This window comes from Micropterus dolomieu, linkage group LG17 (assembly GCF_021292245.1).
Source record: "Micropterus dolomieu isolate WLL.071019.BEF.003 ecotype Adirondacks linkage group LG17, ASM2129224v1, whole genome shotgun sequence".
Lineage (NCBI taxonomy): Eukaryota > Metazoa > Chordata > Actinopteri > Centrarchiformes > Centrarchidae > Micropterus > Micropterus dolomieu.
Window position 1 is genome coordinate 36,831,249 of NC_060166.1, and position 22,855 is coordinate 36,854,103.

Consider the following 22,855-nt stretch of genomic DNA (forward strand, 5'->3'; position numbering starts at 1 on the left):
TCCTTCACCGGGTTCTCCACCGGGGGGCCGCTGCACCAAGAGGACCCCGCGGGGCTCTGTCGTGTCCCCTTGTGCCCTTATAGAGAGGGAGCTCACTGCAGATCACTACGAGCTGTTCACAGGACGAGGGCCCGCTGGATGCTGTGATGAGGATGGAAATGATTGACAGACACCACATCTCCGCCAGGCGGAGCGGCGTGTTGGACTGCGCCCTCCATCACCAGCAAACACAGCAGAGGGAACGTGTTGGGAACCTGAACATTTAACCCGTCTCAGAGTTTAACTGAAACCTGATGGAGTTAAAGTCACGTCGTCTGACAGAGCTGCAGCAGGAGGACGGAGTCCACTCTGAGCTGAACGAGTCATTTTAGAAGCTAAATAATAAAAATAATAAACTTTACTGATACAGCAGGTTTCACACAGAGCGTGCAGCTCAGAGAGCTTCACATTTAAAACAGACAGCAGGTCAAGATGAAAGATTAAACACTGCCATAGAATACTTTAATACTCATAATACTTAGTACTTATAATACTTTAATACTCATAATACTTAGTACTTATAATACTTTTATACTCATAATACTTTAATACTCATAATACTTAGTACTTATAATACTTTAATACTCATAATACTTTAATACTCATAATACTTAGTACTTATAATACTTTTATACTCATAATACTTAGTACTTATAATACTTTAATACTCATAATACTTAGTACTTATAATACTTTAATACTCATATTACTTAGTACTTATAATACTTATAGTACTTCTTAAATACTCAATACTTTAATACTTATAAAGAATACAAAGCAGAGTTATTTTAAACAGAAGGATTAGGATTTAAAGCAACTTAATATAAAGAACAAATGTTTTGACTTTGGTCTTTATATAAATTGTATTTGAAGTATTTTATTGAAGATCAAACTGGTGAAATTACTTTTATCTGTTTTTGCAGATGAACTCTGTTTCTTTATTGTACAAGTTTTAAAATCCTCCTGAGGTTTGTTTAAACTGCTCAAACATCACTGCTCAGTTTCAGTCTGAAGTCTTTCAACAGATCTTTACGATCATTAAAGGAGGAAGAGATAAATTTAAAAACAATATCTGTAATTAATAACTGAAAATATCTGAAACACTGATGAAAATGAGCTATTTAGCAAACTCCGGTACATTTACACTGATGTCTAACTACGGTGTTGATTAATGTGCACTGTCCCTTTACATAAAAATACAAAATCAGACTTTACAGTTTGGTTGTGAAACAGAGAGAGAGGTGAGGAGGATCTTACCTGCAGCCGATCAGACTGAAGCTTCACCTGAGAGACGGGAAGCTTTTTATTCAACACACACACACACACACACACACACACACACACACACACACACACACACACACACACACACACACACACACACACACACACACACACACACACAATCAATACTGAGCACCTTGGACACAGCGTGTGTTTGTTGCCCTGAGTTGAGTCTTAAAGGCAAATCAATCGGTCCACTAATCAAAGATCCTAACAGGATTCTCACAGTATTTTTATTAATATTCACGGTTCATTACATAAATAATGTAACGCAGCACCGAGACAAACAGAGTTAATATCCTGATAGTTCAGTAGAAACAGAATTAAATGATTCCGTATGGATCAATAAGATCAAGATGTCTCACTGATCCAGGTCAGAGTGATCCAACGAGGGTTGAATCAAAGGCGACTGGACCCGATCCTGATTGGCTAACAGATATGATCAATATCTATCTTCACTGATGATGTCATCGATCAGCAGAACCTGCAGAAACACGTCTGTTTTTATTTTGAGTGTAAGCTGACGGATATTTAAAAAGAAGTGAGGTCCAGCTGGTCTGATGATGATAATAAATAATAATGGATAATAACACGAGGTTCAGACACGTTGAGTCTGCCAACATCCGGATGAAATCCTGGCCTTTAATTGGCCGTCCTATTGAACAAGACACCACGATTAAACACATGATGGAAACAACTCGACACCGACCCCCCTGCAGGACCGCAGCAGGATCCGGGTCCTCGTCAGACCGGATTGTTAGATTGGCTCTGTTCTGTCAACAGGTCCAAATCTCCCGATGAGACGGACTGACAGTGTCGGTGTCTCTGCAGGGGACCAGAAGAAGAAAGGCCTCTCAGACTGTCCTTCTCCTCCAGCGACGTCAGAGTCTCGGTCCAGAGACTCAGAGGACAAACAGCGTCTCACCAACAGAGTGTCCGTTTCTGATGCTGCAGAAACAACATTAACACACCGTCTCCTGCTGAGTCCAGGTGTTGAACTTGGCAGCAGCTTATTTGGGAACCAGAACAGGAAGCTGCGGCCCGACAGATAAACAACCAGCTGAACTGTTTTGGAAATTCTTCTGGCTGAGGAAACACCAAAAAGACCAAGTCCAGGACTGACATCTTGGATCGGGGGAAGACCGCCTGCCTACCCAGCAGCCACCTCCCATCCTGGACCAGATTTAAATATAGAGGAAACAAATGTGTTTTGTCCAAAAAAAGTTATTTAAGCTTAAAACAAGCTGCAGATATTATTATTATTTCTTCAAAATAGTGACCCTAATATTGTGCACGCTCACAAAGTGACGCCCCCGCTGTTAGACACACATCACATGCTGTTTTAACCACCGTAATCTGAAGCTCCGTTCAGACTCAGTCCAGGTGAAGCAGACCTGGACCTGCAGCAGGGGGACACAGACTGAAGCCTCCTCAGCGTGTGGTGGCTTAACACAAGACAACAAAACGTGTGAATCATTAAATTTATTCCTTTATTATCTCTTGACACTTTGTCTCAACATCGTTCACTCGACTGAATCAAAGATCATTTGAGCTGACGGCAGTTTACCTTCATCTACAGCCACCTGACCACAAACACTTAGCAAACATACAAACTCACGGTGAATAAAATCTGTCTGTGTCGAACCTTCACGTTCAAGTTAATAAAAGTTTATAAAGGACATCAGTTAATAAAAAGCAGAGAACAACGACAAAGTGACTTTCAATATGATCACATTTATATTACTAAATATCTGACGGACTGATCGAGAGCTGAGCTGATGCTGTAATCTTTTAAAACAGAGGTTGTTAAAGTGGGAGGAGGGCCTCCTCTGGGGGGTCCAGGCTGGTTCAGGGGGGGCTCAGAGGATATATATTTCATTGGCTATCGAAAGGAGGTCACACAGAACATCCTAAAGTATGTGATCTGGATGAAGAGTCAGAGAGACATTAGTTTGGGGGGTTATTTCCCAGAGTCAGAATCGCTGTAGGAGTATGAATTGGCCTTAATGGGGGGTTGGTGGTGCTTTTTTCCTAAGCTTTGTCAGGGGGGACAGTCCCAGACTTTGAAAACCTCTGTTTTAAATCTTCTTCAACTGGAATATTTTCTGCTTTTCTTGGAAACCTTAAAGATAAAACTGATAAAAAAGAACCTATAATGAAAACGCCGCACTGCGTCTGAGATCCAGATTCATCCTTTTGTCCTTTAAAGGCTTCGGCCCCTCTTCAGGTCCCCTCAGTACATGAGGTCGGCCGCCCCCCCGCTCAGGTCCGCCTCTTTGGTTTCCTGGAAGGGAAACTGGATTCCCGCCAGTCGGATCAGCAGGACGTTGAGCCCGTGGAGGAGGAAGACGAGGAAGAAGAGCCAGAAGGATCGGTCGTAGCGCTCGCTGTACGTCTGAAAGACAAAGTTCACCTCGTTGAAGTTGGAGATCCGGCTGGAGAGATGATGGAGCTTCACCTCCGACGCAAACAGAATCATCACCAGGCAGCTGCACAGACCTGCAGGAGGACAACGGCGGGTTAGAGACAGTTTTCAGCTTTAAATGTTCATTAAATGCAGAGCAAACTCTTGTCTGATTGGTCGGGATGAATATAAGGATGTCACATCTCCACAGCTGAGTCTCCTTATGTTCATCTATCTGCTACCCGGGGCCTCCAGAATCAAATCCAAGGTCCTAATGCCGCTGAGTGACTACTGGATCGCACCGTCTACATGAACTCCATAGCGCAGGATGTGCACGTCTTCAGAAGTGAACGCTCGGTCTACAAGATGCAGTTCAGCAGCTGAACGTGGTGCCGGTATATCAGGATCTGACAGGCGGGAAGAAAACCTCCTGGAGCTTCTCCATATTTACCGACATCATAACCTCCTACAGTGTCCAGCTCTGATCTGCCCACTACTGGATAGACGTTTAATCCTCCAGGCAAGTACAGCATTTCACAAAAGTGAGTCCACCCCTCACATCTGTGTAAATATCTGATAATATCTGTTCATGTGAAGAAATGACTCTTAACAACAATGTAAAGTAGTGAGTGTGCAGCTTGTGTAACAGTGTAAATCTGCTGTCCCCTCAAAATAACACATCACACAGCCGTTAATATCTAAACCGCTGGCAACAAAAGTGAGTACATCCCGAAGTGAAAATGTCCAAATTTCCCCTCCCCGGTGTCATGTGACTCGTTAGTGTTACAAGGTCTCAGGTGTGAATGGGGAGCAGGTGTGTTTTATGGCTCTCACACTCCCTCATACTGGTGGCTGGAAGTTCAACATGGCACCTCATGGCAAAGAGCTCTCTGTGGATCTGAAAAAAAGAACGGTTGCTCTACATAAAGATGGCCGAGGCTATAAGAAGACTGCCAGGACCCTGAAACTGAGCTGCAGCACGGTGGCCAAGACCATACAGCGGTTCACCAGGACAGGTTCCACTCAGAACAGGCCTCGCCATGGTCGAGCAAAGAAGCTGAGCGCACGTGCTCAGAGTCATATCCAGAGGTTGTCTTTGGGAAACAGACGTATTGCTGTGCTGCCAGCATTGCTGCAGAGGCTGAAGGGGTGGGGGGTCAGCCTGTCAGGGCTCAGACCGTACGCCGCACACTGCATCAAACTGGTCTGCATGGCGTCCCAGAAGGAAGCCTCTTCTAAAGATGATGCACAAGAAAGCGAACAGTTTGCTGAAGACAAGCAGACTGAGGACATGGATCACTGGAACCAGGTCCTGTGGTCTGATGAGATCAAGATAAACTTATTTGGTTCAGATGGTGTCAAGCGTGTGTGGCGGCAACCAGGTGAGGAGGACAAAGACAAGTGAGTCCTGCCTACAGTCCATCATGGTGTTGGGAGTGTCCTGGTCTGGGGCTGCATGAGAGCTGCCGGCACTGGGGAGCACAGTTCACTGAGGGAACCATGAACGCCAACATGAACTGTGACATACTGAAGCAGAGCAGGACCCCCCCCCTTCACAGACCGGGCCGCAGGGCAGTATAACAACATGATAACGACCCCAAACACACCTCCAAGACGACCGCTGCCTCGCTAAAGACGCTGAGGGTAAAGGTGACGGACTGGCCAAACATGTCTCCAGACCTGAACCCTACTGAGCATCTGTGGGGCTCCTCAAACGGAAGGTGGAGGAGCCCAAGGTCTCTAACATCCACCAGCTCCGTGATGTCATCATGGAGGAGTGGAAGAGGACTCCAGTGGCGACCTGTGAAGCTCTGCTGAACTCCATGTCCCAGAGGGTTACGGCAGTGCTGGAAAATAATGGTGGCCCCACAAAATATTGACACTTTGGGCCCAATTTGGACATTTTCTCTTAGGGGTGTCCTCACTTTTGTTGCCAGTGGTTTAGACATTAACGGCTGTGCGATGTGTTATTTTGAGGGGACAGCAGATTTACACTGTTATACAAGCTGCACGCTCACTCCTTTATATTGTAGCAAAGTGTTCACATGTGTTGACAACATGAACAGATGTGAGCGGTCACTTTTGCGAGATACTGTATGTCACTGCTCGTCTACGCCTACGAATGTTCACTGGGGGCTTAACGTGAAGTGAACTTTAGAGGCCGCTTCCTGCACACGTTAACTAATACAGTCCCCCCCGCCCGCCCTCTGATTCAGGTTTATCAGCCTTCTCAGCTGAGCTCCTCTCTGACCCACGGAGCGCCTCAGCTGACCTGCTCCTCCGTTCTCCTCCACACCGGAACACCACCCACAGAGTGTGATTGACAGCTAGTCTCTATGAAGAGTACTCCAACAAACACAGATTAAGTGAAATCAAACCACAGCGTGCCCCCCCCCCCCACGCCTCAGTCTCTGTGTCTGTAATTGCAGCGATTATCAGACGACACACTGACTGTCTGCATCTTTAAATTCACTTCAGTCCACTCTGAAGCCATTTCCTGGGGAGCTGGCTGGTATCCCAGGATGCACTGGGTCAGCTGACACTAGGAAATCTAACACTACTTATTTAGTCTCTACCCAACATGCCCTTCTTTTCTGTCCCAGGCAGTCACCAGAACCCCCCTCCCCAGAGTCCAAACATGCAGGTTTACTGGTGACCCTAAAGTGAACGTTAGCGTGTCCTCTGTCTCTCTGTGTCGGCCCTGCGGCGTTTTACCTGTCCAGGTGTCCTCTAGAGGATCAGCGGCTGCAGCTAATGGATCGATGGGTTAACACCTGACTGACAACAGAGACTAATGATGTCGTGCGTTTCTCACAGCAGATGAAGGTCCACAGGTAAAGTCCCATGGGGCCCTGCAGCGTCTCGTACGGTCTGCCGAAGGCGTTGAAGAAGAAGAAGCCGGTGGCCACCGAGGAGAAGAGGATCACGACACCACAGAAGAAGATGACGGCGATATGGAGGCCCGCTGGAATGGCGCTCAGCAGGTCCGGGAAGACTGGAAACAGAAGAAGGTGAGTTTATAAAGAACCAGGTCCTCTGCTGGAGTTTTTCCATCTTGTGGACTGCTTCTACCTTTTTATTTTATTTTATTAATCAACCTTATTTTAACCAGTGAAGACGACCTGCTGAGATAAAATCGCACCCCGGCCAAGAAAGGCAGCAGGACAGCAAGTCTGACGGTGCAGACGTAAAACGACAACAAGACAATCCAAACGTGTGTTTCGTATATTCTGCAGCGAGGTGTGAGCGCTCTTCTGTAATAAAACGCAGCCGGGACATTTATTTATTATGGTTGTGATGAAACACAGAATGTAGAATATTGGACAACAAGATACTCCAATGCTATTTAGAAGAAATATTCATTGATGAAACAGGAAATTTGACTGGGGGGTCTGGGGACCCTAAATTCTTGATTTCCTGCCTTCTAGAGACATTTTTGCACCAATTCATGGTGGAAATGTCTTATTTATACGAAGGGAAACAAAATTCATGTGACGGGCGACAATGCAGATTATAAAAATATTGAATCCAATGCAGTAATCAGCAGCTTGTTTTTACTTTTTTTGGACAAGACAGATCTGTTTCTTCCATATTTGCTTTGCATTTCATGTTTTCCTCTTGTAAAACTTTCTCATAGAATTTATATTTGTTATATTTAACATTTCTTGCTGCAAGCTAATTTTCAGAAAACTTTTAGCAAATGCTTTCAAAAAGGTGGTGGCGACATGTCCCCAGTGTAAATGACGCCTATGAACGCAGCGCTGCACGGGGACAGCAGGTCCCTGTAATCAGGCCCCGACAAACAGGAGTCTGGACCAGTTTCTTCAGGACTTGTTTTGAAATTAAAACCTGGAATGAAGAGACCTGGACCTGGAGCTGAGAGAGCCGGGGTGGAAGCACAATATAAAACTGTGTCATCTGCCTGTCGGAGTTTACGGGGCCCCTGAAGGTGGCGTTCTGCTGCCTGATCGTCGGCTCTCCTGTGCGGCGGCTGCAGGAACAGAGCTGCTTTGTTTCCCATCAGAACTGGAACAGCCAGTTCTGATCCGGTCAGGCAGAAACTCGTTAGTGAAGGACGGCTGCTCTCATTAACTGTGTGAACGGGTCCAGCCTCAGACCTCCACCACAAAGAAAACCCTGCTTCTGGAACCTGTCAGTACTGAGGAGGGTTCACACGTTCCCAGAATAATAAAGAGATTATTATTGTACTATAATCATAGAACAGGAGCACAGAGGTCCGTTAGGAAAGAGAACTGTAACTGTTTATTTAGCTTGTTCTCTAATAAATTCAGGAATCTTTGAGTTCAGACGGCCGTTAAAATGAAGAAACGTGAAGATGTGAAAATGGGTCAGAGTTACAAAATGTGCCATTTTAAATAAGGTTAGTTAAAAATGTTCGACGTGTCACATGACCAGAGTTAAGTTGAAGGCATAAGAACCATGGCATTATGGGTAAGAGACAATGTGGGTGCAGAGGAAGGACATCATTACATGGACCGTCTTTGTGTTTGGTGATATTTTAGGATTTGCTTGTATTTTGGTTGTGTTCATCAGCAGACACTAGCTTCAGAGACTTTAAATGAACGAGAGATGAATGTTTGAAGCCTCTGCCCTTTATTTTTCTTGTAGTTTTCACAATGACGAAGGAGAGAGTGAGATCAAATAACTCTCCGTCTGACGTCTGTATGATCTGTGGCCGTTATTTCATGGGACCAGTGTCGCTACAAGAATCATGAAACCGAGTCTAGCTGAAGTCCTGTTGGTGGTTCAGAGACGGAACCAGACCAAACTTCTTTTCACTGGATCCAAACTCCTCAGAGATTTGGTGTCGGTGGGATTTTATTCTGCCGGCGTGCAAACAAGTTGAAACAGGAAGTTCTTCAATAACTCATGAAACTATTGATCCACTAAAACCTGCAGATACCTGATCTACCAGGTCACCATCTGTTCCTGTCTGTACGTGCCAACACCTCCCAGCATCTTTCCATCATGTTCTACAAACTAGGACCCCGAACCCTGAACCCTCACCTGGTCAGAACTTAAAGGGCCCGACACGGCTCGAGAGGGCAGCACCGCGCTTTGCAACACATCCTGTTACCTTTACTGCCCCAGAACAGCTGGGACTTTTTACTTTCTTCAGGGCCGAGGCTCCGAAGGGACCAGCTGTCTGGTCTGAACCTGTTCCTGGCTCCTGCAGAGGAAACTGATTAAATCAAAGTAGGAGTGATGAACAGTGTGTATTATAGTCAATAAATCTATTCTGTCCATCACTTATTAGTGATTTATAATTTATCTGCAGTCACATTTTATTGTCTCATAGTCATACTATTTGATTTAGTGTTTATTATTATATATTTAGTTGTCTCTCATTTACACAGGACCCCAGTTTGAAGTGCTGGCTGTAGGTCACCTGTTAGGCAGTGACAGACATGTTTATACATACCTTTTTTATTTCCTAGAAATTAAGCGTGTTTAAGATGGACGAACGTATTGATCCCATATTTGCTTTATTGTGTTTAATGACTGTCTGTGAACATGTGGTTCAGGTCTGGTGAAGTTCTGGTCCTTATTTCCAGAGACACGTGTGACGAGGCCGACGCTGTCTCTTCAGGAGAAGCTGAATTACTTTCAGTGTCAGAGGATCCAAACATCAAATCTTTTTACACAATGAGACTTCTTAAAGTTCCTCAACTCTGATTGGCCTATAGGGTTACTTCATGACATCATGCAGGTGTACCTATTTTTATGGCCACTCTGACAGCTGAGCGCTTCGTTCTTAATGTGACAGCAGACAGAGAGGCTCAACAATACTCAGGCTGCGGTGAAGGAAGTAAAAGTACTGCAGTGACGTACAAACCACAGTCCTGGATTCAAACTATAAAAGTACCAAAGTATTAACATTCAAATACATTTGAGGTAAAAGTACTCATGCAGACTCATAATAATATTATTAGAATCAGTGATGCATTCGGGGGTCAGTGAAGGCTGATCGATCAATAATAAGACGTCATCATTTATTAGTTGAGTAGTTTTTTTTGTATTAAATATATAAAAAGTACCTGAAGTTAGCAGCTGGAGTGCAGTACAAGTATGAAGTAGCATGGCATGGAAATAGTAAAGTACAAGTACCTTAAACACAGGCGTCAGTCACATGATCAATACATCACCTTTACTATTAGTATCTAGTATTAATTGATTGGCTGCCTGCTGGTTCTGCTGTTAAATATTATTGATTAATTGATTAATCGGTCGGTCGGCCGGTCGGTTAGAGACTGTTGCATCTTGTAAATTATTCACCACCTTCTGTGAGCGAAGCTTTGAATAATTAACGGGCAGCTGAGATCACGTGAGGAGGGGAAAGACCTCCACTGTTACCTGGGCTCCGCTCGTGACGTCACTCAGGTGTACCTGCACTAACGGACCTGACAAACACTCACATGAGAACCGGGACGGTCTGCCTCCCAGCCCGCACTGCTTCACCCGCACTCCCTGGAACAGCCCGTAGCTCAGGTCTCCCAGGAACTTGTCCAGTTCGGCTCCGGTGGCGTTGACCAGCTCGGCCCCGGTCCGGCACAGCACGGTCCCGCTGACCCAGAACGGCAGCCCGGTGGCCACCGCGGCCGTCAGCGCGCAGGAGAGGCCGAAGAGCCCGGAGACCGAGAAGAGGATCTGCTTCTGTCGGCTCGGCATGGCTCGGTGTCAGGCTGCAGGAGCCGGGGAAGGAGGACCAGAGGAGGGCAGCACCCCCCGGAACCCCGCAGCGTCTCCTACTCCTCCTCCTTCTCCTCCTCCTCCGCCTCCCTCAGACAGCCAGACAATAAGACCCAAGTCCAACAGCTGCGGATCCAACAGAACCAGAACTCCGCACTCACCGGGTCCCGGGCTCCTTAGTGTTCAGGTCTCCACGGCAGCAGCGAGGTTAGATGACAGATGGAGGTTCACACGCACACAGCGACACGGAGGTCAGGTGGCGCCCCCCTCCGGTGCCTCTGTGGGGTTTCAGGTGAGACGCTGCAGGTGGACAACATGTAACTAACAGATGGTTCTTTTTACGCAGCGAGATCGTTTAACTTTTAGTCCTTAAAACTTACTAGTGGCTGTTTAAAGGCTTCCAGCCCTCTATTCATTATAGGCCCATAACTATTTCCAGCTGAGCAGAAGCTCCCATTGTACGGAGCTTGGCCCTGGGAGGTTTTCAGATGGGAGGGTTTGTGTGGACAGTGGTGTGGTCTGCGTGATACGCCGTATAGCCTACCCGCTAGGAACGGTCAAAGATTTCCGTAGACCCACTTAAAATAGCGAGATGATACGTAACAGCATCGTTTTGTGGCAGAACTTTCACACGTTCATTCATAAATTCACCCCGCTTGGGATCTGACGTCACCTACCAAACAACAACAACACAGCTGCGCGGCGGTCACTCTGCGCAAGTTTGAAATGAACTGATGGGAATCACAGAAGGAGATGTGAAACGCGAGCGAACTCAAACTCAAACTTGTTCGGTGTTTCGGGAAGCCTGCAGCTGAATCACTGTTCATAATATTCTGTAATGACAGAACTGCACATGTTCTTGCCTCAGCTTTCCATTATTGTTAATAACAGTTGCAACTTACACTCTTAAATGTGCATTGAAAATTGCCTCCTAACTGGAGCTGCACAATAAGAAAACATGCAATGCAATGTAAATATAGAAAAACAGATCTGCATTATCCCAAAAAATTACACAAGCTAAAAAAACAATTTGTCCCTGCGGTGGACTGGCGACCTGTCCAGGGTGTACCCCGCCTTTCGCAGCCCCTGGGATTGGCTCCAGCCCCCGTTGACGATGGATGGATGGAAAAAAACAATTTACTGTTCTGCATTATATTCCATTATATTTTTATATTATGAATTTGTGTTCCCCTTTATATAAATAAAGACCTTTCCACCATAAATTGGTGCAAAAAATGACTCCAGAAGGCAGAAAATTAAGAGAACCCACAGAACCCCCAATCGTATATTTTCATCAATGAATATTTCTAGAAATAGCATTAAAATATCTTCTAGTCTTGCTCTTGTGACCCCAATATTCTGGATTGTCACAACTCTAATCTGAGCCCTAAAATGTCCCCACATTTTGGGGTGGGGGGGGCTTCACCATGGATGCACTGGTGGGTAAGGAGGGAGACTTTGTACTCAATCCTGAGTGAGACAGGAAGGCAGTGGAGGGATTTGAGGATGGGGTTGATGTGGTCGTGATTGCGCACCTTCAGCAGGGTCAGTGCTGTTCTGGACGTACTGCAGCTTTTCCGCATCTGAAACAGTGAGTGTGCCTTTTGGGTTACTGGTTATTCATTAATGACTAAAGTAAAATGGCTTGTTGATGCAAACCTGTGTACTACTATATCTCCTCTCCTCAGCAGGATGTTGCTGCTGCAGCTCCTTCTGCAGCTGATGATTCTTTTCATTCTGGTTGTTTGGTTTGGAAAGATTCTGCCGTCACAGTTGCAGAGCCCAAAGAGGCGCATTCAGAACCAGCAGTCCAAAGATCAACGTTACTGACAAACATCTGACTTATTACAGAGGAGAATCTCAAACACCAGATTATTATCAGGGAAATCAGCTGATCGATCATTTTCTATGTGTTTTGTGAGTAAAAGTTTGTAAAGTAACTGAAGTTCTGGTACATGTTGAGGAGTAAAAGTACAACAGAAGTACAGTAACCTACAAGAGCCTACAGTACCTGAGTAAATAAGGAAATTCACCTGGAACAGCTGCAGATCCACCTGAGAGCAAAATTCACTGTAAATAATCCGAATCAGAAATACGCTAGTGATCCTAAATTCTTTGTGACAGTTGCTCACTTGTACTTCAAAGTATTAAAGAATAGAATAATTCAAAATATAAAGAAATATATTACTAGATGTGTGGAGATGTACACGGATGAGTAGTAGAGCTGATCCTGCAAATCCTTTATAAATCCTTAAAAACTACAGTATAGGACAGAGTAACTGAAGCAGAGAATACTGCACACTGAATATTAAAACAGATAATACTGTGAGAAGTACTACACAAATGAAAATAAAATAGGAAAATACAGAACAGAGAAATAAGAGCTATGAGTTCACTGAATACACCCTGCATTTTACTCACTCAGTACTCTGAGGTAATAATCGACCTGTGTACTTTCACAGAAGTAAAACTGCAGTATTTGTACATTGAGGACCTGCTCCTCCTCCGCCCCCTCCGCTCACGGACTTGACGTGATGACGCCGAGCTCCTCAGGACGTCATACGTAAGCCTGAAGTGCGGAGCAGAGCCCCGGAGCCCCTCAGAGACCCGGAGCCCCTCAGAGACCCGGACCCGCTGCAGGAGGAGAAGTTTCCCGCTGCAGGATGAGGTCAGTGAACTGGTTCTAACGGACCGAACCGGACCCAGCAGGTTCTGTAGCCGCTGTTAGGGCGAGCTGGTTCAGTCCGCAGGAACTTATTGATCCTGCAGTTATTTAGGATCCCTTCGGTTCTGGATCAGTCAGTAATGATGCCGATGATTGGTCACAGTTTGACTCCTGTTTATCTGTTCAGGAGGTTAAAGCGCGAAGCTGCTGATCACACAGATCGATCCTGTGCGTGCGTGTGCGTGCGTGCGTGTGCGTGCGCGCAGTTAAACTAACTGAACACAGTTCGGCCTCTAGAGCTGCGATTAATCGATTAGTTTTCACCTGTGAAATTAATCAGCCTCTAGTCTGATAATGGATTGATGTGTTTGTGAAGAATAAAACTCTGATATTTAATGGATCAAACCAGAAATCAGAAAACTTTTGAGTATCGCACAGTGAAAATAAGAACTGAATAATATTCTTTATTTCACTTCCTCCTCGTTTAGTTTCATCAGAAAAACGTTTTAACGCCTGAAACATGAAGTTTTACCCTGAGAGCTGACTGAAAGGCGTGTTGATTAATTAAACATCCTGTGTCATTAAACTACAGGATGAAACGTTTCAGAGAGAAACTCTCCGGCCTTATTTTATCGTTCAGTCCGCTGGTGTTCCCGCTCCTCTTCCTCCTCCTCCTCCTCCTCCTCCTGGCCGACGCTCAGACGGCGTCTCTCTCACAAAGGTACGGCAGCCTGCAGTCGCCAAACTTCCCGGAGCCGTATCCCCGGGAGACGCAGCTGCGATGGAACATCAGCGTCCCCGACGGCTTCAACATCAGACTCTACTTCAGCCACTTCGACCTGGAGCCGTCCTACCTGTGCGAGTACGACTACGTCAAGGTGAGACAGCAAGGCATCATGGGCAGGGCTTCACATGGTTGGTGGTTTTCCAAAGTTACTAACCACATTTTTGTTGTTGGGAAATGACCTTTTATATGATTAAAGTAATATTAATATTATCATTAGCCTTGAGAAGGTTTTGTGTAAAAGAGCAGCTTATTATAAAAGTGCAGCATAAAAGATTCATTGAAAAGATAAAAAGTAAATTAAACTTTTTTTTTCATCAGAAAAACAGTTTAGATCTTAATACTGTAATCCAGAGTAGAAAATGATCCGCAGAAAAAAGAAATAATCTGCAATCAAGGCATCAGCATTAGAATTTTATTGAGGCTTTTATCACTTTTGGAGGGTTTGTTTTGCATCTGCATTTCCAATTTTTCAACACACCACAGTGGCTACAGTGGGAGGGACTGTGTTACTGTGTGATCATGGGTACAGGTGACCCTTCACACGGCGTCTGTCTGGTGCCTCCAGCTCAATGCAGTTTTGAACGATAAAACCAGATCCGCTGCAGGACTCGGTTCTGTGTGAGCACATAGACACCTAGATCCTGGTTTCATAAGTCCTGATCCAGATCCTCTGACAGTATCCAGGGCCATGGAAATCTGGGGGCTCGGTCGGTTTCAGTACAACAACCAACAAAAGCGCTTTATTTTAAACCTCAGAGTTGTTAAGTGTTTAAACTTTCACTGAGGAGCAAAAATTTGCTTTTAAACTTGAAATACATAATTATTAAAATTGATCGTGATAATTATCGATATCGAATGATGTACGTGATTATCGTGATAACATTTTGTCCTTATCGGCCAGCCATGGTCTGAGTTAGTCGAAGGAAAAACAAAACAACTGAACACATGTCATAAACTAAAGCTGCTCTTCCACTCGCTCTGGTGAAAGTGCTTTACGGTCAGCACCGAAGGAACTAAAAACAGACCGAGCTAACGTCAGCTGCTCAGCTGGAAACACCGGTTATTTCCCACATGAATTTTTTATCGATCCTCTCAATCAGCAGTCTGCAGTGTTTCCACGTCACCTTTTGGTTTTGCCTCAGCTCACTTGGAACCTCGAAGCAGGTGACAACCGAAAAACCTGCCAGGTGCCAGATTTCGTCCCCTTGGAAAACAAGGTAGTTTATTAGTCATTAAACAGCACAAGGTTGCATAACGAAACGAAATCTGTAGTTAAGTTTGTATTAAAATATGGTTACATATAAAATAAAACAATATATACAGTTATTTATAGAATTTAAATTTGCATCTGGGCTGAATGACAATAAAAAAGTTTAATCTTCACAATAAACATCAGCGTCATCGATGGAGTCAACCTCCTGTCATCTCGCCAGAGTCCTGCGCTGACAGCTCGGGAACACGGACCACCTGCCGAGATCCACGATCTTGATGGATCAGGTCTCTGTGACCATGTGGGCTCAACAGGCTCTGGTTTCTTTTGCTCGGTCGACATGAGTCCCATTTTGTCCAGACCGGGTCTTTAGGAGCTGGTCCAGCATGGCTCCTCTCCTGGCTCTCCTTCCTCTGAGCGTAATAATAACAGCCGAGCTTTTACAGGAAATATTCAGATGTGATCCTGAACATTTACACTTCCAATCATTTTGTGATTAAATGTAACGAGTTACTTGCCAGCACTAGTGATCAGCCCCCCCCCTCTCTCTGTACACACTGAGAGTACTTTATACTTCAGACTCAGAAACAAAGAGCGAGGGGGGGGCAGTGTTATGTTAAAGAGGCTGCTGCAAGAAGACTAATGAGATGAAACGGTCTGTTCACACTCACTCTTTGTCTGTTCAGCTGTGAGTGAGCTGCTGTTCGTTGACTCTCAGTGAACATGGTGAACGTCAGATGGCGTCTGCGTCTCTGATAACTGAGAGTTTCATGTTTCTTCTTCCGTCAGTGAGTTTGTTCAGCTGGAAACGGGATCAGCTTAAAAACTGTGTCACTCAGGAATTGTATTATTACTTTTTACTCCTTAAAAAGTAAAAGGCATGTGTGTTTTATACACTGCGCCTTCACAACCGAACAACTGGAGAAATGAATCCACTTTACTGGAACAATAACGAACCTGAGGAGTCAACAAGCTGAAACGCTGCACAGGACAGATGGACCTGAATAGAAAACAAAGAAAGTCTCTCTCCACCTTTGAACTCCTGCTTTTCTGCACATTTATTAGAGCAGAATTCAGAGTTTTAACCTCAAAAGTTGCCCAACGCCGCTCTCTCCCAGCATGCATCTGTAGCTCCTCCCGCTCAGCGCCAGAGTTTCACGTTGCTGCTTCAGTAAATCGACAGAGTTGTTTCCATCTCAGCCTGAGACGCAGTGATGGTGATACTTCCAGCTGAGGACAGAACTGTTTAGCTTCCAGTTTGGAAACCGTAACCCTGACAGTACTAGTTACTGGGGAGAGTAGTAATACTGCAGTAACCGACCCTGATGTCTGTTGTGTTTGCAGGTGGAGGCGGAGGGGGAGGTTCTGGCCCTGTTCTGTGGCAGGGAGGGGACGGACACGGAGGCGGTACCGGATCAGCGGCTCATCACCTCCCCCAGGAACTCCCTCAGCGTCGTCTTCTCCTCCGACTTCTCCAACGAGGAGAGATACTCTGGATTCATGGCTCACTACAGCGCTGTGGGTGAGGACGGAGAGGAACCTTATTACAGGGCCTTATAGGGCCGTATTACAGAAACTTCCTAACCTGGCAGATCCTGTCCTAACTGCCTGGTAACCATGGCAATAAGGGTTAGGAACTGATTTAGGAAAAACAGATTAACAGTTCTTTAGATACAGAAGCATCCTTACTTCATAAAATCTTAAAATAAACTCTCCTAACTTTTACTTTTCCACCAGCTAGTGTTTAATAACTCGTTTAAACCACCTGGCTGCTCTTTTACTGCTTTTACAAGATCAAAAAAATGTCTACAGGCGGAACTTAATTGATTCTACGGATGTGTTTGATGACAAACCCTCGTTAGTAGAAAGGCTGTCGGCTGATGTAACGCTGGAAAATAACATGATGGGATCCTAATGCAAGACTTTGATAGGAGGAGATCGTTAAATTCAAGAAATACATGAAAAACATGGTGATGTTAGCAGCAGCCTTTATTATTATTATTATTATTTGAATTATTAACTTTCCCGAGCAGAGTTGGGGATTCTGCCGGGGTCAGCTCTCTGGACACAACCGCTGCCTTTCTCTTCGTATCACTTTTGTAAATAGACTTATTTTCTTTTTGACAGAATCAACGATCACAATTGTGCAACTTCTGCCTGAATTAGCTTTCCAATATATCCCACAACTGGGAGAAATGGAGATTTTGACACGGAACTATTGAAGGTAACGGGCGCGAAACTGTGTCCGCTGTGTTAGCCCACTCTCTCTCTTTAATCTCCCCAGATAAGCATTAGGGTAGCCTGGACACGTAGGTGGCATGGCAGCAGACCAAGAATTGCCTTATATGTACCGATGAGCCTACAGGTGGCCGAGCAGGACCTCCTAACTGAGAGCTTTACAGTTGGTAATCAGCTGTGTATCCAACATACAGAGAATGATGGTGCGCAGCTCCTCAGGTTCAGACAGCAGCAGAGACGAGAGACGTTGTCGTCTGAGTCTCCTGTTAAATCCTGGATCGTTTAAAAGCCGGAACGCAGGTTTGACTTCTCGCGTCACTCTGGATTCTTCTTCTGTGTTTTCACCCCTACCTTTCTCTGCTTCCTCTCTCCAGATGTAGACGAGTGCACGGACCGGACTGATGAAGACCTGCTCTGTGATCATTTCTGTCACAACTACATCGGAGGATATTACTGCTCCTGTCGATACGGTTACCTGCTGCACTCTGACAACCACACCTGCAGAGGTGAGGCTGCCGATGGCTTCTGTTCTGCTGGTTTGAAGCTGGAAACACAACATGTTTCGTCTGACAGCGAGGAGACCAGCAGGGTTAGCAAGGTTACAAACAACCAGCAGCACAGAGGTCAAAGGTTACAATACTTCTAGAGTAGTTCTCTTTGATTTTATTCAACAGGGACTACTTCTGCTTCGTTTAGAGACAGGATGTTCCTGATTTTTGAAACGTACGTGAAAAAAGGCGGTCCTTGAAGTTTGTTTAATGTGAGAGGTGCTTGGGCCCCAGAACAATAACTTCAGTTTTATCTGAGTTTAACATTAGAAAATTACAGGTCATCCAGGTTTTAACATCCTGAAGGCACATTTGAAGTTTAGCTAACTGATGAGTTTCATCTGGTTTGATCGATAGATATAACTGAGTATCATCTGCATAACAATGAAAGTTTATGGAATATTTCCTGATAATATTGCCTAAAGGAAGCATATATAAAGTGAAGAGGATTGGTCCGAGGACAGATCCTTGTGGAACTCCATGACTAACTTTGGCGTGCATGGAGGACTCATCGTTAACATGTACAAACTGAAATTGATCTGATAAATAGGACTTAAACCAGCTTAGAGGGGTTCCTTTAATGCCAATGAAATATTCCAGTCTCTGCAATAGGATCTGATGGTCAATGGTATCAAATGCAGCACTAAGATCTAATAAAACCAGTACAGAGACATGTCCTTTGTCTGATGCAATAAGAAGGTCGTTAGATAGACCAAGATAGAAAGGCAACAGAAGGAACAGAATCAGGATCTGATCCAGAAACCAGCAGCAGAAAAGCTAAAGGCAGTAAGTTGACTCTCGGTACCGAATCAGTATGAGAACCAGATGTGACGTCTGACTGGATCACAGCTTTTGAACCTTGAAGTCGGTTCTGGTCCGTTGAGGAAGGTGTGATGCCGCAGGTTAGAAAGCATGAAAAGTCCTGGTTTTAAAGGTCGGCCTTTTGTTTCTGAGTGGAAGAAAACCTGTTTGTGTGTTTGTGGAAACTAAAGCTGGCACGAAGAGGGACACTCTCACTTCATCTGTAGTTTTAGTACACAAGGAATCAAAATGAGAGCTGAGAAACATATTTCTGTTTTTTTGAAAGCATTAATTAAAATATTAGGACTTACGCTCTGGTGTTTATCCTCAGCACTTTGTGTAAGTGTGGCTGAGATCATCTGCATTCTGTCTAATGAGCGTTCATGGTTGGAATTACAGGAGTGTCTGGGGAGTCTTTCTTACCTGTAATTGTAAATATTTTCAATATATTTCATATATTCATGCATCAAGAATCTTGAAATACGATTTCAGACACCTCTAAAATGGACCATATATATGGACCATATATCCTCTTCGTTAGTTAAACGTCTTGTCTGCCTGCATCAAACCCCAGCTTCTCTCTGAAGTCCAGTGTTTCACACTACGAGCTGACGGAGACACTGAAGGTTAAAGTTTCCAGCTTGTTTACAGTTTTTCTCGAGATGATGGCTCCGTTTCTCCAAACTCTAAACACAGATCCAGAAGCTTTCACCCAGTGAAGCTCAAAACCGATAAGTGTTGCTGGGAAACTAAACTTTACAAAAGTGCACAATTTTTATTGCTTATTAATGTACCGTACAAAACAACACACCAACACTGAAAACTAGACTGGCACGAATTTACTCTCACACTGCTTGTCTCCTTCCTTTTCCTTGTCGTCGTGTCCTCCTTCTCCAGTTCTCTCTGGATCCATTGTTCCAGATCTGAATGAACTGACTCCTCAGCTAAATGACTGATAAAGACTCGGCCCTGTTATCTCTCTACTGAAACTACTGATTGACGACTCTTTGTGTTTCCACCTGGGTGATGCTAAAGACTAACTGAGCTCAGGCTGTGCTGACAACCACACTCTTTCCTACCTTCACAGTTTCATAGTTAGACGAAAGATGAATCCCAGTCTCTAACTTTAAAGTTACAGCTCAGCTAACTATAATTTGACGCGTGACGAGCGTGTAGAGGTTAAAGAATTGATCCCACATGACGAGTGCGGATATCTGCTTCTTCATGTGTTTAACATCATGTTGACTGGACCTTTAGGTTAGTGTATCATGGTATCATAGTGGCTGTTGTCTGTAAGTGGATTATGTCTAAGTGAACTGTTGCCGTCGGAGTGAGACCCTGCAGCCTCTCTGACTTGGCTGGAAGCTCTCAGACTGTGTGGGAGCTTTTCAAACGTAATGAGCTTAAACATGTTTCTATGTGAATTCCAGCAGCCTGATCCTGATTACAGTTGGCTGCCGACAAGTCACAGCCTCAGACCAACACTGGGCGCCTTTGTAACGAGTTTCAGCTTCTACTCGCTGATATCTGAAAACATTTCTCCTAATCTGACAGCCGCTGAGTGTTTACGTTGATTCGCTCTCAGGGGGGGTTCACTGTCACGGGGGAAACAGCAGCAATAGTGAGCAGTGCAGCCTGTAGGAGGCGCCGACAGGACGAGTGTGTGTGTGTTCAGTATCTGGACTCTAACCTCTGCCTGACTGATAGCAGCTGCTGATTGGTGGTAAATATTTACATGTTCGGTGTATTTCTGTGTGGAGGAGACTCACACACACACGAACACACACATGTGTTGTTTGAATGTTCAGTGAAAGTCTTGATTGATCAGGTCTGAACTCTGCAGCTTGTCTTCTCTCGGCGACCTCGTTACCAGAGAGCTCTGACGTGTGGTGATGGTGGTGGGGATGGGGCAGTGGATAAGACACATGGCTTTGGTGTGAGAAACCCGAATCCACTGTTCCACATCCACCATTGTGTCCCTGAGCAAGACACGTAACTCCTCGCGATTCCACCGGCTGCAGAAAGCAGTGTGATTGTATAGAAGTCTATGTTACTCTTTACAGCCCTCCGAAGCCAATTACCCTCACCACAACCACCACAGAGTGTGTGCCTAAGCCTAAGTTATTGATTATATGCATGCATAATCCTAACCCCTAACCCTAACCCTACAGCTGCGCACATCGGCTGTGACAGGGTTAACTTCCTTCGTGTTGCTGTGCAACGTTCGTACCGCTGTTATCATTACATTCTGATTAATTTGAAAGGTTTTAACCTAAATTAAGAGACATCTGGATGATGAACAGAAAAATCTGGTCTTGTGAAACTTCGGAAAAAATAAACAAAAATAGAAAGAAAGTGGACTGTCTTTGCTTTATTATTATTATTATTATTATTATTATTATTATTATTATTATTATTATATAATAATAATAATATTATTATATTAGACATTACATTGTTAGTGTACAGTAGAGTTGTGGTCACAGTATTTGCCTTTTATTTGCTTTTGTTTTATATAATTTTTATGTATGTGCAAATATATCTTGTTAAGTTAAAACCTACAATTAACCTGACTCTGAGCTTTTTGTTTTGGGGGATAAAGCCGGGCTGTAATGATAATTAGAGCAATTTAGAGCACTGCAGGCGCCCTCTGCGCTTGGGGTATTGCGCAATACCAACAAGAATGCAAAATTTCAAACCGTCACCAGCAAGTTCATTCTTCCAAGAACGACTAGCAAGAACGTTCTCCCCAAGAACACAAGTCCGTTCTTTGCATTCTTGGTTTTGAGAAACCCCCTATGTGAATTACAGATGCACCTTGCTAATCAAGCTAGCTAGTTCCACCCTCTAGTCCAAATATGGTCACGTCTGATGCTGCTGGTAGCCAAAATGCCAACTTGGAGGCTTCAAAACGGCGGGCTGAAAAACCAGTGGTCACGATGACACCAGGAAACAAGAATCTGCATAAACACGGGTCACAAACTAACTGCTACTGCAGCCTCGGCTGGAAGAGGGACAAGAGGCAGAACCAAGCGTTACGATGCTGGTCCGGTTTTTCTGCTATGGTGTAGTGTTTAGCTTATTTCTCTGCCTGTTCTGTTTCTTAGTTTTCATTTCTGTTGGTTGAATGTCTTGTTAAGTTCTGGTCTCTGTTAAGTCTTAGTTTGGGTCTCTGCTCTGTTTAGTTTGTATCTGTTCTGTTCTGTGTTTTGGGTTCTACTGTAGTTTGGTTCTTGTCCTGTGGTCTGTAACCCGTCTGTCCGGTCTTAGTGGTTTACCTCTCCCTGTTTGGTTGTTTTATGTCAGTTTGTTCTGTGTACCTGGTTTCAGTCTGTTTCCATGTTCTGTCTGCTTGTGTTTGTGATTGTTTTGTGTATTCTTTGTTCTGTTCGTTTGTCTTATCTTGTTACAGCCTGTTGTGCCCTGTATATCTGTTTATCTGTTTCCATGTATCAGTTTTGGTTTTCTCTGAGGGTTTGTCTGTCCGCTGTCATTATTGGTACCTGTTTGTGTTCCCGCCCTGCTTGTTAGCCTGGGTTTAAATATTTGTTGCTTCTGTTCAGCTTCTTCCTGTGTGTCTTCCTCTTACCGGTCTGTTCCTGATCCCTAATTAGTATTACCTGCTGGATTGTTTTGGACCTTGCTTTCTGTTCCATGGACTTTAGTATTCTGTTGCTCGTTTTGGATACCCTTTGTTTGTGGACTACCTTTGTTGTGTTTTGGACGCTGCCGTAAGTTTCGTGTGCTTTAATAAGTACTCAGAAACTGTACCTGTTCTGCCTCTGTGTCCTGCGTTTGGGTCCTAAGGTCTGCACGGCAAACCTAACACCAAGACTCAGACCAGACGTGATACGCCAGAGGGAAGAACACATGACATCAAGACAATCAAATGCACATCAGTCCTCGTGAACACGTTTCACTGCAGCGCCCTGACGTCTCTGCAGCACCACAGGCCAAACGCACAGCTTTATATTAGATCTGGATTTGGTTTGTTCTTGCTTGGGTGTCTTTCATGCAACACTTTGTTCATAGAAAAGTTGTTCTGAATCAGCTGTTCTCAATTTGCAACCAGTGATAGCCTGAGGGACTCAAGTTGAGACGCCACAGAGCCGCCTGATGTACTGTCACTAACATACCTTTAACATCTGGTCTCTGTGCGCAGTGGAGT

At 44.6% G+C, this 22,855-nt stretch overlaps 2 protein-coding genes across 3 annotated transcripts in view; one reads left to right on the forward strand and one right to left on the reverse strand.

The window, feature by feature from the left end:
- Window positions 1-2,817: 2,817 nt before the first annotated feature.
- On the reverse strand, window positions 2,818-10,886 carry clrn1 (clarin 1). 2 transcript variants are annotated; one of them, XM_046073706.1, is made up of 4 exons: window positions 10,819-10,886; window positions 10,165-10,738; window positions 6,543-6,722; window positions 2,818-3,822 (listed from the first exon to the last, which is right to left on the reverse strand). In XM_046073706.1, exons 2-4 carry the CDS (start codon window positions 10,415-10,417, stop codon window positions 3,557-3,559), a joined length of 699 nt encoding a protein of 232 aa, XP_045929662.1. In that variant the 5' UTR covers window positions 10,418-10,738; window positions 10,819-10,886; the 3' UTR covers window positions 2,818-3,556. The 2 variants fall into 2 exon arrangements, with proteins under 2 accessions (XP_045929662.1, XP_045929661.1); XM_046073705.1 differs by having other exon boundaries at window positions 10,165-10,881.
- masp1 (MBL associated serine protease 1) overlaps window positions 10,472-22,855 on the forward strand; it is a 22,573-nt gene continuing 10,189 nt past the window's right edge. The window contains exons 1-5 of the mRNA XM_046073707.1: window positions 10,472-10,730; window positions 12,901-13,106; window positions 13,696-13,981; window positions 16,445-16,622; window positions 17,713-17,844. Of these exons, the coding sequence (XP_045929663.1) occupies window positions 13,102-13,106; window positions 13,696-13,981; window positions 16,445-16,622; window positions 17,713-17,844 (601 nt within the window). The 5' untranslated portion in view covers window positions 10,472-10,730; window positions 12,901-13,101. The remainder of the gene's footprint in view (window positions 10,731-12,900; window positions 13,107-13,695; window positions 13,982-16,444; window positions 16,623-17,712; window positions 17,845-22,855) is intronic.